This window comes from Schizosaccharomyces japonicus (genome assembly GCF_000149845.2).
Source record: "Schizosaccharomyces japonicus yFS275 unplaced genomic scaffold supercont5.1, whole genome shotgun sequence".
In the NCBI taxonomy this organism is placed as follows: domain Eukaryota; kingdom Fungi; phylum Ascomycota; class Schizosaccharomycetes; order Schizosaccharomycetales; family Schizosaccharomycetaceae; genus Schizosaccharomyces; species Schizosaccharomyces japonicus.
The window spans coordinates 251685-268233 of record NW_011627860.1 but is presented as its reverse complement, the minus strand read 5'-3'; the positions used below and the strand labels follow the sequence as shown (position 1 = coordinate 268233).

At 45.5% G+C, this 16549-nt stretch overlaps 7 protein-coding genes across 7 annotated transcripts; 3 read left to right on the top strand and 4 right to left on the bottom strand.

Annotated features, from left to right (window-relative positions):
• Positions 1 to 895: 895 nt before the first annotated feature.
• Positions 896 to 2435, top strand: SJAG_05872 (hypothetical protein). The gene has a single exon (XM_011050672.1). It carries the CDS (start codon positions 1610 to 1612, stop codon positions 2000 to 2002), a length of 393 nt encoding a protein of 130 aa, XP_011048974.1. The 5' UTR covers positions 896 to 1609; the 3' UTR covers positions 2003 to 2435.
• Positions 2436 to 2513: 78 nt separating this feature from the next.
• On the top strand, positions 2514 to 5337 carry SJAG_02218 (MADS-box transcription factor Mbx1). The gene is made up of 2 exons (XM_002173396.2): positions 2514 to 3129; positions 3306 to 5337. Exons 1-2 carry the CDS (start codon positions 3100 to 3102, stop codon positions 4812 to 4814), a joined length of 1539 nt encoding a protein of 512 aa, XP_002173432.1. The 5' UTR covers positions 2514 to 3099; the 3' UTR covers positions 4815 to 5337.
• On the bottom strand, positions 5157 to 7544 carry SJAG_02217 (group I intron splicing factor). Its single transcript, XM_002173395.2, has one exon. It carries the CDS (start codon positions 7429 to 7431, stop codon positions 5398 to 5400), a length of 2034 nt encoding a protein of 677 aa, XP_002173431.1. The 5' UTR covers positions 7432 to 7544; the 3' UTR covers positions 5157 to 5397.
• Positions 7545 to 7839: 295 nt separating this feature from the next.
• On the bottom strand, positions 7840 to 10131 carry SJAG_02216 (hypothetical protein). The gene has a single exon (XM_002173394.2). It carries the CDS (start codon positions 9785 to 9787, stop codon positions 8246 to 8248), a length of 1542 nt encoding a protein of 513 aa, XP_002173430.1. The 5' UTR covers positions 9788 to 10131; the 3' UTR covers positions 7840 to 8245.
• Positions 10066 to 12233, bottom strand: SJAG_02215 (arrestin family protein). The gene has a single exon (XM_002173393.2). It carries the CDS (start codon positions 11877 to 11879, stop codon positions 10485 to 10487), a length of 1395 nt encoding a protein of 464 aa, XP_002173429.1. The 5' UTR covers positions 11880 to 12233; the 3' UTR covers positions 10066 to 10484.
• A 114-nt stretch (positions 12234 to 12347) lies between these two features.
• SJAG_02214 (SUMO deconjugating enzyme Ulp1) lies at positions 12348 to 14511 on the top strand. Its single transcript, XM_002173392.2, has one exon. The coding sequence runs from the start codon at positions 12388 to 12390 to the stop codon at positions 13921 to 13923; it is 1536 nt and encodes a 511-aa protein (XP_002173428.1). The 5' UTR covers positions 12348 to 12387; the 3' UTR covers positions 13924 to 14511.
• SJAG_02213 (topoisomerase II-associated deadenylation- dependent mRNA-decapping factor) lies at positions 12563 to 16494 on the bottom strand. Its single transcript, XM_002173391.2, has 4 exons — positions 16369 to 16494; positions 16221 to 16321; positions 14453 to 16154; positions 12563 to 14403 (listed from the first exon to the last, which is right to left on the bottom strand). Exons 1-4 carry the CDS (start codon positions 16443 to 16445, stop codon positions 14106 to 14108), a joined length of 2178 nt encoding a protein of 725 aa, XP_002173427.1. The 5' UTR covers positions 16446 to 16494; the 3' UTR covers positions 12563 to 14105.
• Positions 16495 to 16549: the final 55 nt, after the last annotated feature.

Sequence of the window (16549 nt, the reverse complement as noted above, 5' to 3'; positions counted from 1 at the left end):
TCATCTTCGAACAGACCACGGCCTTCCTGCTCGCGCCAGTACCTATCCATAATAAGAAAGAAGAAAGAAAACGGTTAAAATAAGAAGTAACAGAAGAAGAAAGGGGGGAACGATAGAGCCGAAACCGAACCAAAAAGAGCTTGGTGTTTCGAAGCGAAAGAGAGTGTGTAAGAGTGTATGAATGAAAGATGATCAGGGACAAGTGAGTGGAGGAATTCGTGGAGCGATCTAGCACCGCGAAAAGAGAGACGATGAGAGTATTAGGGAGGGGGATAACAAGTAACGAACAACCAGCAACAGCGCGGCGTTCTCAGATGTATGGGGATGGGAGAGAAAGCGAATGAATGCCAATGGAGACCGTGATACACGGAACACAGCGAAGCTTGTGCTGGACGACCCGAGCAACAAAGCAGCAAATGCCCAAAGATTTACACGGGAGACGCGTGTCGAAAGCTTCAACAGCAGTACAAGGAAGGCAAGCGATCACAAAAGAGTGCTACAGCTTCCGTTGCTCACAATGACTATGTACACAGGCGCGCAGGAGCACGCGAAACACGAGCTTAGGCAAGTGCAGTGAGCTGAGATGGTATTTTGTTCGTTTTTGCGATTTTTTCAGACCTCGGAGCCAAGTCGCAAGAAAAGCAAAAAGGAGAGGCGTGGAAGGCTTGGGAGAGCTTCAGTAGACACAAAAGCCCTACAAAAAACCTTGGGGAGACGAAGACAAAGTCCACGAACGTAGCATCCAACTACACGGCCAAAACTACGTCAAGTGCACAGCAACAAGACAATACCTCGTTCCGGACAGCTTCACAACGGAGTATACGACGATAGAGAGTCGAAACCGCCAGCAACAATTCCTGGAAGAGAGAGTGGTTCTGGAAGAAATAAATCCTGGTGGTAGGAAGGCTTATGCCCCAGACAAAATGGCTCAGTGTTTACACTTAGCAGTAACCCAAACACCGAATGCCGTAAGCAACGAAGAGTCCGCAGGCTGATACAAAGCACTCGTTTGTTTGTTTTTTCCAACGGCAGTGAGGCACGTTCGCGTGTATTTTTGTTTGCGCAAAACTGTTGTTTGCGAACAATACCCTTTACCAGCATGCACTAGTGAGGCGAGGAAACGCACATTTGGACGTATTCTGCGGAATTAAACGCAGTTAATTTCGCTCCGCTGCCGTACGAGTACAAGTACGCTTCGGAAACCGTGTTTTTTCTGTGTTGCTTGCGCTTGCGCCAGCTCTGAATTCTGGGCGAGACTACGGAATTGGTTTCTGCTGCCTTCGACACACTATTTGCCAGCGAATCTTTCTGCGTTGTACATCTGTATATTTCTATAATAGCCTGAATAGCATGAATAGCATGCATGTAACACCTATGGTCGTTTAGGATAATACACACACACACACACATCCCACTCCCATCACCCGTCTCCCGTCCCTGCGTAGCCAGCACTACACACCTCTCTCCTACGTCCATCTCCTCACCTCCTTCCTCCCTCCCTGCTTCTCCCTCGTCTCCCTAGTCCCTCTCCTCCCACGGAGCACCCTCGGCGAGCTGCTGGAATACCTCGCCGAATAAAGTCCCCGACCGCCGCATGGGTAGCTGCTAGATGACCGACACGGTCCGGCAGTTCACCGAGCCGAATCCCAAGGACAGGTGCCGTTCGTGCTGCGTGTCGGATCACGAGCAATGCACGTGCATCTCCACGATAATCCAAACTCCCCGAAACGCTGTACCCCGCATACGACGTGGCCCGAGAACAAGACGGTTTCCGATTGGCATTCACGTGGGTAGACGCAAAACAAGCTCGGTGCCCCCACTCAGCCCACCCGGGAATCCGCGGCGCTTCCTCCCCAGGGGAGCCTGGTGCGTGCCTTTGGGGAGCCAACGCATCCCCATCCCACTGGCACAGTCAATTCAATTAACCCCACGGGCCCCGCTGAGCCTCAAGCGCCTCACTGGCTCTCTCTCTCCTCAGGCCTCTTGGTGCCCCCGTTCGTGAATGTGGGGTACCTCTGGTCCCCACTCGAAAGCCGTGTCTGGACCGGAGGGCTCAACGTAAACAAACCCAACACACAGCGTCATACACACCACCAATCAGCTGCTGCTGTGCGTCACGTTCAGCCAGCCGCGACTGATACGCCCAGCGGAAGCAGAATGAAATGATTAGCCATACGTAACGCTGCAGGTGACAATGTCTGATTCGCAGTAGGGATTCGAGTCGCCGAGTGCGAAACCGTCGGCCAGAAATTCCGTCCGCAACTGGTGCTTGATCCTCGTCATGCGGTTGTTTGGCGACAGCTCAGTGGTTCGTGTGTTTACATTGGGCTGTTGCGACAACGACGCTGCTCCATTTGGGCTTCTTGTTCACCAACCACACGTCATAGCCTCTAAGCGACATACGTCATATGTAAAAGTGTACAAACTGAATCGGGATAGTGTGAATGGTGTGCTTTGATTTGTCCAGAGGCCGATCACCTCCGTACGCTAACTCACTCGCTAAGGAAGGGGATCACCGGCGGAACGAACTTACCCAGAACCAAACACTCTTCCCCCCTTCCCAGACGAACGCTTGTCGCAACAATAAGTAGCAGCTCAGCAGAACATAGCAGCTGGCTTTTGCACGGACTGGACACAATTCGCGTGTTCTTTTTACCTGCATTGTTGTCGAAGCTGGATTTTTTTCGCGTCGACCGGACGATTAGATTCTGGCCTGGTTACCGAAAGTTGGAGTGATCGACGGCGGGTAGTGTCCGTACTGATTTAGGTTTATTAACGTGTGGCTCTGTTTTTTCTGTGGATTAACGGTACACTCACTTTTCTTGGACGTACAACGAGTTGGTGTTTATCAGCTGCAGGAGCAATCGTCATTTGTTGCTGTTCTTGGTTGGTCGGTTTCTGAAACCTCGCCTACATTTCGTTAAACGGTCGCCGTGTCGCATCCGTAACCGACGATATTCACCATATCATTAGACCTTTTGCTTTGATTCTGGCAGCGTCTGCTTTTAGCCTGCTGCCTCACACGAATACTCCCTTCTTTTTGAACATTAGTTTACACGCATATACGCGGTTTCCCCCCGCACAATATTTTCTTGCGGCATGTCTTCCGGGACAGCATATCACAGAACGGTATGTTGTTGTTGTTGTTGCCGTTCCGCGGACGAAAACAGGAACGACGGTGTTCGTGTCGTCTTCGTTGGCCCTAGAGTCGTTGTTCGGCCCTCGGTGCCTTTTTGCAAGACAAAGCGACACTGATGCGTCGCTTCGTGACTAAATTACAGACTTGAGACGCTAACCGTACCTAGATCCAAAGAATTCCGGAAAAGCGGGCACAGTCCGTCACGTTCAATCGTAGAAAGACCGGTCTGTTCAAGAAGGCACACGAGCTCTCGGTGCTTTGCGACGCCCAGATTGCCATTGTTGTGTTTGATCCAAAGCAGATCTGCCATGTATACTCTTCGGAGCCCACAGAAGAGAAGTGTGATGCGTTGTTGCGCCGCTACTTAGAAAAGGACTTCGTGTCGCAGGACCCGTTACGCAACCAGCGGCCGCCCGATGGAAGCGAGAACGAGTCCTGGAGACCGAAACGGAACAATGTGGCTATAGTGAACACCTACCATGCCAGCACCAAACCCAAGAAGGTTGCGGCTGGAGGGTCTTTCTCGGACACAGCCGACCAGGCTGCGTTCTCCATCGAGCATGAAACTTCGTATCACATTTCCAAGCAGGACAATCGTCATGCCTCGCAGTCCACTGCGTGTGCGGGCGACTCGCCTCCCGCCGTCCTAACGCCAACACTAAGCTCGGGTGCCGGCGCTAACGGCGGCCAGATGGTTTCTGGTTCGCGAGGGCCTGCTTGTCCTGCAGGTGAGTTCATGACTCCTGCAGCGTCAGAGTCTTTCTACGAACGCAGGTTTGACGGCGGTGCTCCGTCGAGAAACACTCCGTACTACAATAACGGCATGTACCTTACTCATTCCCGTAGCTTCTCGGGGCCCGAGGACGCGTTTTCGCCGGTGTCGTGCATGCAGTCGCAGGCGACTTTTGAAAAGCCGGCAGCTTCGCGCCTGCCGTACACGCCCACAGTGCCTATGGCTCGTCAGCAGCCATTGCAACCCACAACCTCTTCAAATACGAACCAAATGGTATACCCCATGTCGCCGCCTAAGACGACTTTCCGCTCATCTGATGTTCGAACTGCCGCGTATCCACCATCTGCAATCTCGAGCCCGTCCAGGCCTCTTGGTCGTTCCAATTCGCTTCACAGCCCCCGTTCGAATTACCGTCAAATCAATCCGCTCATGAGCCCTCACAAGCCACATCCTCCTGTGGCGGAACGAAGACAATTACCCGCGCTGGACGTTAATGTGTATCCCTTCGTTTCCAGTGATGGTTCAGACTATAGTTCGTTATCCCAAGCATCTTCCGCAACAGGCATGCACAGTCGCCACTATTCGCTCAACTATTTTGACGTAAATCAAACAGATGCAGCGCTGGCGGCTCTGCCTGACTTCCAGGTATCACCTACGCCATGTGAAACGAATACCGCGCCCTCGTCGCCCGATCCCCTGCCTACATCGTCCACAAATCCAGTGTGCAGTGAACGCGGCGACTGGTTGGCTATGGATACTACGTATGTTGATCTTGGCGCGGGGGAGAAGGCAGCTTTGCCCTCGCTACCAGCAACATCGCCTACTAAAGTAGACGCTAATTTCTTTCCTCCGGGAGAAGAGAGCCCTGTCCTTCGTTCGAACGATGACTATTTTTCTACTGCTAGGACTAGTCCGAATTTAAAGCTCTGGGAGTTTTCGTAAGCTTCGGTGACGAACGCTATTGGGGTTTGATTGTTAAATACAAGCGCAGAATTGCTCTTTGAAAAGGGTTCTACTATCTTATCTTCGCATGTGAGCCCGTGAAGTGTTTCCCCCACGTCTTTTTGTGACATTCTTCCTTTGAGCCTTTAATTGTAACGCTCTTCGAATATCTTTCTTTTTGTTTTTCTCTTTCTTTTTTGTTCGCCTTTGTCTCCCTTTTTGTCCTTACATGCAGCAGGCGCATGCTGTCATGTTGTGCGTTTCACTTAACTGACTTGTGAGCATACTGGTTATGTTCATGCTATTGGATTAATGTCTGTTTTGCCATTCGTTTCCTGTCGCACGCTCTCCTCCTAATACGCGTTTTGTTTTGATTGAGGTGAATTCTATTTTTCATTACGGTGTTTGCCTCCTGTTCGTTAACTTTGATACTATGAGGGTTTGTCGTCCATGATACCTACTTTATGAGTCTATCTTTTCTTTAATATTAATTGTTGCAAACGTTATGCAGTGTGTTGTTGGGATATACGTTGTTTGATAGGGGAGGGGAATGCGATGTTACTGTACAAAAATGGATGTCCATCTAGTCTAAGACAATTTCTTCTATAAGGTCAAGAGCTGGTTTATCCTGAGAAAGGAAGGCAACCTTGTGCATGATGCCAAGAGAGCGTCTCGTCCATTTCCAATGCCTGTCTTTTGTCTCATTAAGCAGCTTCACTGCTAAATGCAAGAATTGATTTCGGGCAAATAGAATGATCATGGATTTCGTAATTTCAAATTCTATCTTGTCGCCATTTAGCACTTCGGGAAGGTATGACTTGCAGTGCAAGTACTCTAGCCATACGGCGTAACCAAACGCAAAATCGTTAGAAACAGAGGCTCCATTAATAGCACAAGCGTAAACATGGATGTCACGGAATGGAAGGTCTTTATTGCAAGTTGTTTCGTTTTGGTTCGAGACTACGTGACTAGAAGGTAACTTGGCAGGACGAAAGCTCTTTGCATAAAATTCCTTCACTTCATCCATGCATCCATGATTCTTGAAGATACTCATATAGGTTGTGCGTAGATGAACAGACAATACGGTTGGATGGTATTGTTGAAGGTAGTGATAGCATTCTTTGGCCTCATGGATTAGTTCTTCTTTAGTGATATCACCAGAAGACGAGCTGAGAAGAAAGGGAAGCTTCAGCGACAGCTGATTGCTTGGTGAAGAGATACTGGCATCATCACCTGTCTTCTCATTTGGGACCTGTTCAAGACTAGGTTCTTGGTTAAATTTGACATTTGAATACGCACGAAACAAGTACTGAAACAGTAATTCAATTGTTTTTGCGTCGGGTGTTTCGCCAGACATAGACCATATCCGAGAAATCCAACGTTTTAACGAATTCACTTGCCCACCATACGAAAACAGCTGTGCAAACGCAACAAATGTTTGTGCACCTGGCTTCCACTGTTCCGCACGGAGTTCTTCAAAAATGGACCAAAACTTTGAATGGTAGCGTGGATAGCGAGCCAACGCACGGAGAATGGCATCAATAGTTCGGGAGGATGGAGTCAGAGGGTTTATGGGTCGTTCTTGCATTTCTTGGTAAAGATTTAATGCCTTTTCTACCTTTCTTTCTGCGGTACAAACCGAAATCATGTAGGAATAAGTTTTATCATCGGGCTGACTTTGCAAAGATTTAAACTTCATGTAGTCAAAAAGGCGCCACGCTTGTTCGTATAAGCGTTCATGATAGAGAATGGCAATATATGTATTAAAGACGTGAGTATTCGCTTCAATCTTAAGGCGTTTCATTTCTGAAAGAAGTGAAAACGCTTTGACAATTTGTTTATGAAGCGAGTATGCGATGATCAGTGAAACGAAAGTATAGTTATCAGGCTTCAATTGAAACTGATTGTATGCATTGTACACATTTAGTGTCTCCTCCAACGTACTGTGCTTTGCCGAGGCATGAAGAAGAATGTTTAAGAGATACACCGACGGTGTCAGGCAGACCTGTTTTAGGCAGTCGAGAATGTTTTTGGCGTACGAAGCTCGAAAAGAAGAAGGAAGGTGTGTAACAAGCTCAATCACTTGGTTCAAGTTACATTTCTCAAAAGGAACAGAGTAACGAAACAAATTGTCGAGACGCGATTTCCATACTTCGGGTGCTAGTACACTTTTATGACTAATAGACTCAGCAGTTGGTTCCAATTGAAAGTATTTGTTGAACGACGTCTCGGGAACACCAAGTCGTTGTACGAGAATGTTATCCTCACTGGGCAACACGCTTTTACTCTTCGGAGGAACAGAATGTGTTTCTTTGTCCGAAACATTTGATCGAAGGGTGTTATCCAACAAGAAAGACAGTAGCTTTTCATTTCTTGGAAACTCTTGTGTTTGCTTCTGTTGAAGACTGATACTTTTTGAAGCGTCAATTCTGCGCTGAAGACGAAGAATGGTCGCGTTCAACTCATCCAGTGCTTTATCATTTTCTCTTAAACAACTGACTGAGTTGTGAAAGTCACGAAAAACAGGTAATTGCCGTAAATTACAGCCAAGTGGCCGCGAAAACGCGACCTTTTTATAAATGCAGGTCCTCAATTTACCGCATATTTCTGTGAACATCAGAAACAAACAGTCTCTTAGTAATAACGACGTCCGAAACTTGGAAATTCCGCACCGGATATGGTAAGTTACTTTGTCTGTTGTTTGTACCAAAATGCAGACGCGTATTTAAGGTTAGTGAAGTTTAACGCGGTTTAGCGAGTGATTCGGGCGTGACGTATGAAAGCAGCGAGAGAGGACATAGAAAATTGAACTCGAACAGAATAAACTATTAAAAAACGTAATAATATATAAATGCATTGATTTTACAACGTCCGGATTAAACAAATTATGTACTTTATTGAATCCCACTAATTTGGGTCTCTGAGATTTCATGCAGCGCACACTATCCTCCTTAAACTCTACACCAAAAGTACTACACCAAGTACATCGCTACTTCGTTGCTACTAAAACCAGCTATCATGTTAAGTGAAGAATGTCTTTTTATTGAAATCCATTAGGACCTAGTAAGTATATGGTAAACCAAGTGGAATAATAAGTCAGACGAGTAACTACATGGTTGAAATTTTCTCCAAGCATGAACTGTCTGTGCTATAAGATCAATCTTCACGTCCATCTTAATTTCAATGGTAGTTACTAAGACAAAACTGAAAGCCAAAAATGGTAGAAACTCAAAACAAAAACACAAAAACACAAAATCATAAAATCATAAAGAGAAAAAGAACCAACAATGAAAAGGCAATGCAAAAGAAGACAAAAACGTTTCTCTAGAAGAGAATGACCGATAAATAACGGCTCGCCATGCGTGTGCTTAATTCCTTTAAAAGAAAGACTGTGAATAGAAAAAGTAGAAACCAAGCAACACTTCTAGTAGTCAATTGACAAGTGTTAAAACATAGCTCCAACATCTTTGGCGAATCATTTCCTGCGCCATGCAAACAGAAAAAGGTGCTGTTGAACTTTGCAGGTTCTCCTGGTCCGTATTTTCCTGTTCCGGACACGATTGTTGTTCATAGCCGTTTTCAGTGAAGTCATTCAATTGGGTTGGAAATTGATTCTGTTTAAGAAGGAAATTGCTCGCGTTGTAGTAATCCTTCTCATAGATAGAAGCAAGACGTGCGAGAACTCCTTTTCCCGGATGAGGAGAAAAGAGACAACGATCAAGGTAATCATAATGCAGGTAATCTTCAGCCCTGATGTCGCCGTTGTTGCTTGCATTGAGGTAAACATGAAGTGGAAACGCTCTGGCACTATCGGTCGATGCATATAGCATTTGAAGCCAAGATATTTCATAAGAACTGTTAGCATGAAAAAGTAGCTGACAAGCCACGGTATCTTCAGACAAATTGGCGTAAGAGGGCATGGGGGCGTCCAGGTGCAAAAGGCATGAGAAATTGTTGCGCTGGATACGGGCAGTAGAATTTAGTACATCAACGCTTTTGACATCGTGCGTATCAATAAAGTATGCTCGAATATTACCAATTCGTTTAGAGGCAACCAGTTTGCGAAAGTCGATACGTCGTTTGGACACGGGGAGATGATCAAGGAAATGTAGTACTCCTTGCCAGAGACTTTCCTGGATAAATGCAGGATAACAATCATAAAGCATAACATGATGAACTAACGTCTGTATTGGGACGCATCCGGTGGAGATGAAAGAAAAGACATTTGAAACGTAATTGTCTTTGATGGAGCAAACATCAGCAAAGTTAGCAATTGCATACTTTGTTGCTTCCAAATTGTGCTGGAAAGTAAAGCCGTCATTGAAGTCAGAGTCAACGTCGTCTTTATATGCAAGAGAAATTTTGACGATAGCATTGTTGTCGTTCATCATTGCTTCCATAGAGTAATCGCCATTTATTAGCTTCGTTTCATCAAAGCGAGAGCGATCATTCAAGTCTTCGTCTATAGTAATTGAGCTGGCATCGTTGGACTTATGAATGGTAACAGTGGGACTCAACTCGTCATCATCCACATCAACAAAAGGTTCTGTTTCCAGTAACTCATTTTCAAGATCAGTTTCTGTTTTGCGGCGGAAAGGATCTAAAGTGTCCGAGGAAAGACCAATCGGCGGATTGTAACAAACCAGGTCCATACGACGTTTTGAGTCTTTACCGTTGCGAGCCTTGAAAGATTGGTGAGAGCGCTTCGTGCTGCGGCGCGACAAGTCACGAACGAGTGCAATAACATCATCATTCTCAAAAGCATCAGCGGTGAAACAGCTTTTAACAAGACGTTTTACAGTTTTATAGAAAGTCTTCACCTTGTTCATTTTCATAGCTTTCCAGGAGAAAGAACGTTTTATGGATCTTGTCGGTTTTGCTTTTTCATCCTGAACCGTTTCTTTCAAAATTAAATCTTTCTGTTTCTTGTGGATTTTAAAAGAATGCTTCAAATTTCCAAGCTTAAAGACCATGGTACGAGCTTGATTTGAAAGTGGGAAAGGTGTGTTGTCAATGAGAATTAGAAGTAAGAATGCAGAATTGAATCTCAATAATGAATGGATATGCAAGTTCACAATAAGAAGGTATTTGTGAACTGTGTATGCCCAAAACGACTAAGAGTGTTCCGCCCAATATAGCTTTTCTCAGGTAGCTTGTGTGCTTGATAGAAAAGTAGAGAAATGTAGGGCATGGTACCAGCTTATATAGTACTTTAATGGCTCAACATGTCAACTTTGGGAACCCTTTACGGCATGGGTGTCATCATATTAAAAAGGCTCTTTCAATTATTTTATGGGTTGAGGGATTAAGATGTAAACAGAAGATCACATTAAGTTATGCGATAGTATTCTTATGCAAAGTTAATAAAAGAGAGACTAGATATTATCGTTAATCATGTAGTTTTACTCATAAACAAGTGAACCCGCAATATGCCAAATTCAATTGATACACGCCTCTTTTAGATGGAACAAGAGCGCGATTATAAAGGAATGAGAGGACGGGACTGACATCAACGTCCACCAGCGAACGGAATTAAGTGCATCATAGAGTAGAAGTATATGTAAACAGTCCGTTTACGGTCATTATGAGCATGACGACCCGCGCCGAAACAAGTCGAGATCGTTAAATACTATTCAAAAGTACTGTGAGGGTCAGAGTGCATGATCGTCATTACTCCATAAGAGTTGGATGACCGTCAACATAATGAAAAAACTTGTTTTGAACGGAACAGGACGCAGGAATCACTACTATGCTTCCGTCAAGGACAGTGGCGTTTGAGCTTTGCCGCACCTCTAAAACTCTCGATTGAATATCGTTGAGCAAAGCTCCACTTCTTGTTCGTTCGACTGACGAAACGACCACAGGATGTATAATTTCAACATCACGGGCACGGAACAGCTCAACTTTTACAATCAGCAAATAATCCACCCTGTATTGTTCGGAACAAGTAGTGAATAATGTGCTCGATTGTTGCGAACGACCTTCAAACAAGCATGACAACGTCAGAGAAAGTCCTTCGTTCGCAAGTTTTTGGTCAACCAAGTCTTCTTCGTGCTGTAACACCTTCCGTCGGCGAATTACCTTCATGTCCTTTGGAACATTAATCATCAGTTGTTCGAGCAGAACTAGCGAAACCCGTTGAACACGGATATGATGTGCCGAGAGGGGCACAATCGATAGAAACACAGTTACCAAATCCAGCGGAACAATGCAAGATTTTGGTATAGATACATCTACAGACACCAAGCCATCGGAACTTTCTTCCTTCAAGGTGATTGCCTTATTAAACATGCCCCATGACGAAAGCATATCGAAACGATCGAGCTTTACAGGGACACTGATGGAGATTGGTGAAATCCCACAAAGACATAGGGTTGCTCGAAGAAAGTATTTGGTGCAAACGCTGGTACCGGAATGTGCCAATTCAAATGACGCTGGTAAATTTTCATTTTTAGGTAATTCCAGCTCAAAGGGAAGATCCATTGACCAGACTTTTGCCGGCCTAGTGAAGGAAGACGGGAGAGCATTGTTGAAGATATCAGAAGGCGAGTTCACGTAATCGGTAGATATCGATGAACTAGCAGATGTACAAGGTCGCGGAAACTGGCTTTGAGAACGTAATGCAATTTCGTTGTCTACAACGGGTCCTCCATACGACTTTACAATGTCATGAACCTGTGACTGTGATTGTGTTCGAGAAGGATTTAGACTGTTTGGAATACCAGCTTCAGTCGGTGTTTCACACAAGGACTCCTTTGACTGACCGAACACTGCTGTTCCAGGAGGTGGTGGAAAAAGTGTTTTCGAAGCGATACATCTTTCGTTATTAATTTGCGTTCCAAGGCCAAGGGAAGGAAAGGTGATTATCTCCTCCTGTCGAAACTCAATACTGACACATTCGACCGACAAAGGCTGCAGCATTTCCTTGCTCCGAACATTTACAAGACCCACAATTCGAGGTGAAGTTGCTGGAACGCCATTATATCCTGCTTGGAAATCCAAATGAGGGAGAGGACGAATTTCGATGGGAACAAAGTATCGCTGGGAATTCGTGCTATCCAGCATTCCAAAGTCGTAAAATCATAAAACAAAAAGTGTGTACCAAGACCCTTAAGATCGCGTAGTGGATTAAGAAAACAGCCAAATAGAACAGAACGGTCCAATCCTGTACTTACAGTAAATTAACACCCTAAATATTACCCAGAAACGCCCAAATTTGAAACCCGAAACTATCACTTTTTGGCGCTCTTTTAACTCAAACAGGCTCAATTTCAACTTCTAAAAGAGCCTCGTACCTAGTCTTAGTGTAATTCACGACCAAAGAGCAATTTGCACCGAACAGAGTTCCCGTGCATGCTGTAGTGGATGACAGGCGTTCACGCGCGCTTACCTACGTAGGCACCCTGTCGCCTTAAGTCTCTGTCATTATCGTTAAATATGTTTTACGAAGCAGACTCTTTCGTTACAATTCGTTACTCTACACCACCAAATCGTGAACTCGGTTACCAAGCGAGGCTCGCTTGCTGGCATATTCACGCATTTTGACAACTCTACCCACAGCCATTCACCGCGGATGAATCGTAAACGTCGCGCTTCTCGCTCTGAGGAGCATTCTATCGGGACTCCGAAGAAGAAACACTCCTCTGAGCGACACCACTCAATTTTTGCGCGTCTTTTTTCATCCTGTGAGCGTATCGTTGCTGACGCTTGGTCTTTCCTCTCAACACAAAGTACGCGTCGAAAAGCAATGACTTTTCACCCAGCTGATAACCCAATTGAAATTACTGAGGATACTTACGACGAATCTTTTGAAAATGCGGAAATTGAGGATTCAAAAGTTTATGAAAAATCGCTTTCACCAAGCTCCCGGCACCCAACTTCTTCCCTGTACCATAATAAAAGTGCTGGCGGGTTTAATGATTTTTTTAATGAAAACGAAAATGCACCCAGTCTTGATGAGAGAAATGACTACACGAATCCAAACGACAGCACCAATAAGGACTATCCTAAAAACAGTTCCATTCGGCCAGTCGTTCCAAAACCACATCGGACACTAAATCCTCCAACTACCCGCGAACGTCTATTCTTTGCTCTTCAACGGAGAAGAGAATCCATGAGCAGACGAGAGAGTCTAAGTCCGATGATTGAAGACGAAATACGAACCCCTTCCAAGCAAAGCCGGCCAAAGGAAGCAGCTGAGGTCAGCCTCACTCCTGAGCTACCCTTCACCGAGAGGTTTAAGACTTCGTTGACGCTGCGTGCTTCCATGCCTGGTCTCCAAGCCTCTCGGCGGCAGTCCGTTTTGCCTGAGGAAAACTCGCTTTTGTCTCTTATTCATCGGCTTAAGGAGCAACAGAAGGAGGCTTTCCACGATTGGGACAAGCTTGAATTTCTCAAGAAACCCATCAAGCCAGTACCGGTCCCGAGTGCTGTGGAAAAACCGCTTCCTAAAGACGTTCGACAGAAAACGCTCGACATCCTTTATAACGAAAATGAGCCGCAAGATAAGACGCTCGTTTCCAAGTTCAATATCCCCATCACGATCAAGGATATTCAAACTCTGAAAGATAAAAACTGGTTGAACGACGAGGTCATCAACTTTTACGTACAGCTTGTTGCCGAGAGATCAAAACATGACTCAAAACTCCCTAAAGTCCACGCTTTCAATACATTTTTTTACCCGACACTACAAAAACGAGGATATGCCGGTGTTCGACGTTGGGCCAGAAAAGCTAAGGTTGTCATCAAGGACATGGATTTTGTGCTCATACCCGTGCACCTTGGAATTCACTGGTGCATGGCAGTCATCAACAAAAAGGACAAACGGTTTGAGTATTGGGACTCCTTGGGTGGCAGTCCCGGCAAAGCCTTTGAACTTTTGCGTCTGTATTATGCAGAAGAGACAAAAGGGGGCATTGACTTATCGGGCTGGACAGACCATATTGACTCAAACTGCCCACGTCAACAAAACGGCTACGATTGCGGAGTTTTCGCTTGTAAAACGGCAGAGTGTGTAGCCCGTGCCGGCCCCATTGACTTCACACAATCAGACATGCCCGAACTTCGTATTCGCATGGCTGCAAGTGTTTTGAACGCCCATCTTTATTGAGCTATAATGCGTGGTAACACGAAACAGGCTGACAAAAAACTCATGCTACCAAACTAGCACAAACGAAAGACCAGAAGGCCTTGTTAGATAACAATAGATCTTCTTGTAGACTGTTTTTGCTCTTATGCAGTCTTTTTTTAATAGAGCGAACTGCCAGTCTTCATTATCATCACATCAGAAAATTATGCGTTAAGCTGTTTAGCATCCAGGCCCATAGCATTAAGAAAGAGGTTGACATTTGAGATTCGGACAAGCGCAATTTCTGGAGGAGCCCTTCTGCTAGTAATAATGTTATCCAAGACACGATCTCTTGTTTCAGACACTAAAGTGAAATGCTGATTTGAGGAAGCAGCGGCAGCACAGGAAGCAAGAAATTCCCAAGGATACGAATCATCCGCGTAGGCACGGGCATTGGGAGGAGGGAAAACAGAGGAAAAGTGGGTCGTAACGGCGTTAAAGAAGACATTAAATTGTTGATCCCTAAAAGTAATTAGTTTAAAGTCTTTTACGTTTTGTGTTAGTAACATACCAATTCGCGACATCTGCAGGATCGCTAGTACCAGCCTGTTTGAGAGTCTCTGCGCGACTAATTAACATGGTCAGGAATGACACGCCAACTCTAGTTTGTATTATAAATGTTAAGTTCGAGTTTCGCAGAACTTGCAGAAAAAGACTCGTGATGAAATGTAAGTCTGCTTCATTCACACAGTTCAATATAGAAGGAAGCACGTATTGTGTGAATGCTTGAATGGATTCAGCGATGCCAGGAGGTAATTCGCCATTTACATCGAATGTGCCATTCTTTACAACCTTCAGACTATCAATATGAGAATAGAATAGACTCAAAATTTGTCTTTGTTGTTGAATGCTCAAGTGGGGGAATAACCGAGGAAGGATACGCATTCCCTTGGAATAGGCAGCCATAGACAAGAACGGCGGCATTTGATCGGTAGAAGTTACCGCCTCGTCACTAAGGTGCAAGCTGCTACGAAGCTTATCCAACTTGGTTTGGACTTCATTCTTCCACAGAGCAACCGTGTTTGGATCGCTTCCAATAGAGGAGCCCTTACGCAGAGTCTGTTCAAAGTTCAGCAAATCATCGTATACATGTTCAATGGCGCCCAAAATGTCTTTAGGTGAACTAAAACCAGTAAAATGCGTTTTTCTTTGTTGAGCAACTTCCTGCTCTGAAGGGCGCTTCACATTCAACAACTGGCGAGGTGTACGAACTGTGTTGAATGCAATTTTTCCCAAAGCGCCTTCCAAGAAGAGTTGCGTAGTCTTAGGACGCTCCTTTGCCGCTGCTACCAAACGCAACAGTTGTTGTTGTACCTTTTGCATAGGGTTTTCTGAGCGACGTCCACGACGGAAACCACCCGAACCCAGGTACGTTTGTACAAAATGATTCGCATCCTCTTGAGAAGGCTTTCTTCCGCGAATAAGCATGTAAACGCGATAATAAAAGTCATCTGAGCTTGGGTCTTCTGACACCAACTGTGAGAGTTGTATACGGGTGATAAACGACTTGTCGCTGTTCGTCATTAGACCAGCGCATCGGCCGATTAACTGACGGGTCTTTTCGACATGTTGCTGTTTCAGATACTGCATTTGAGCTTGGGCCATACGCTCTCGCTGAAGTAGCTCTGTTATTTGCATGTTCGGCATGTATGCCTGTTGGTTTCCATACTGTTGCGCAACCGGAGGATATCCGATGTGCATATTCGCAAAAGCTTGTGCGTCCGGATACTCCGGACCAGCGTTCCCCATCAAATGAGACAATCCCATGGGAGGTGGTGGGAGGCCATAATTTGGCTCTGCAAGAGCTGCAGCAGACTGTCCAGGAGTCAAGTATACGGGAGGGGGAACAGCACTCGCATTCGGAGAAAGGTTGGCTGCTGCGTCCGGTTTGTTTTCAGGCTTTCTAGAAGCAAGAATTTGTGCTTCAAGCTGTTCCACGCTAAGTACGTTCTCCTTTGGCTGTTGAGTTGCACCGGGGTGTGTAGACACTGGAGCGGGAGCAATGTTTTCCCAAATGGAAGCCATCGGTTGTAGCTCAGGAAGCTTCTTTTCCAGTTCAACATTAAAGTCGTTACTAGAGTCGGATCTACCGCTGTCTAAAGCAGGCTGTTTCCCAGCGTGACGTCGAACTCTCGAATCTTCGAAAGCAAGCTGTTCTGCTTCAAGTTTTGAAGCGGCTTGGGCTGTTTCACCAGAGAAGTCAAAATCACGGCCTGTCAAAGCTGTTAGTCTGAATTACGTCTCTCAAACCGAAAAGTCGAAAAACCATAAAAACGTACCAATGCCCTCAACGCTCATTCCAAAAGTCTCATCATTCAAGTCATCACCACTCTCTTGTAAATTTGCAGCAAGATCATCGTATGTATCCTCAAAATCAATGCTAAATCAGTCAGATAATTGAAAAAATCACAATCACTCGATACTTACCCTTCTTCATCCGCCGCAGGAACAGCAGCACCCTTAATGTCCCTCGGAAGCCTTACATCAAACCCAAAAAAGGACATGACGGTGCAAGAACAGGCTAACCAGGTTGGTTAATGGCAAGTTTCGCTGACTTGGTGGTGGAAAAGGACCCTCTAAAGAAAGGAAGGGTAATGCAGAAAACCTT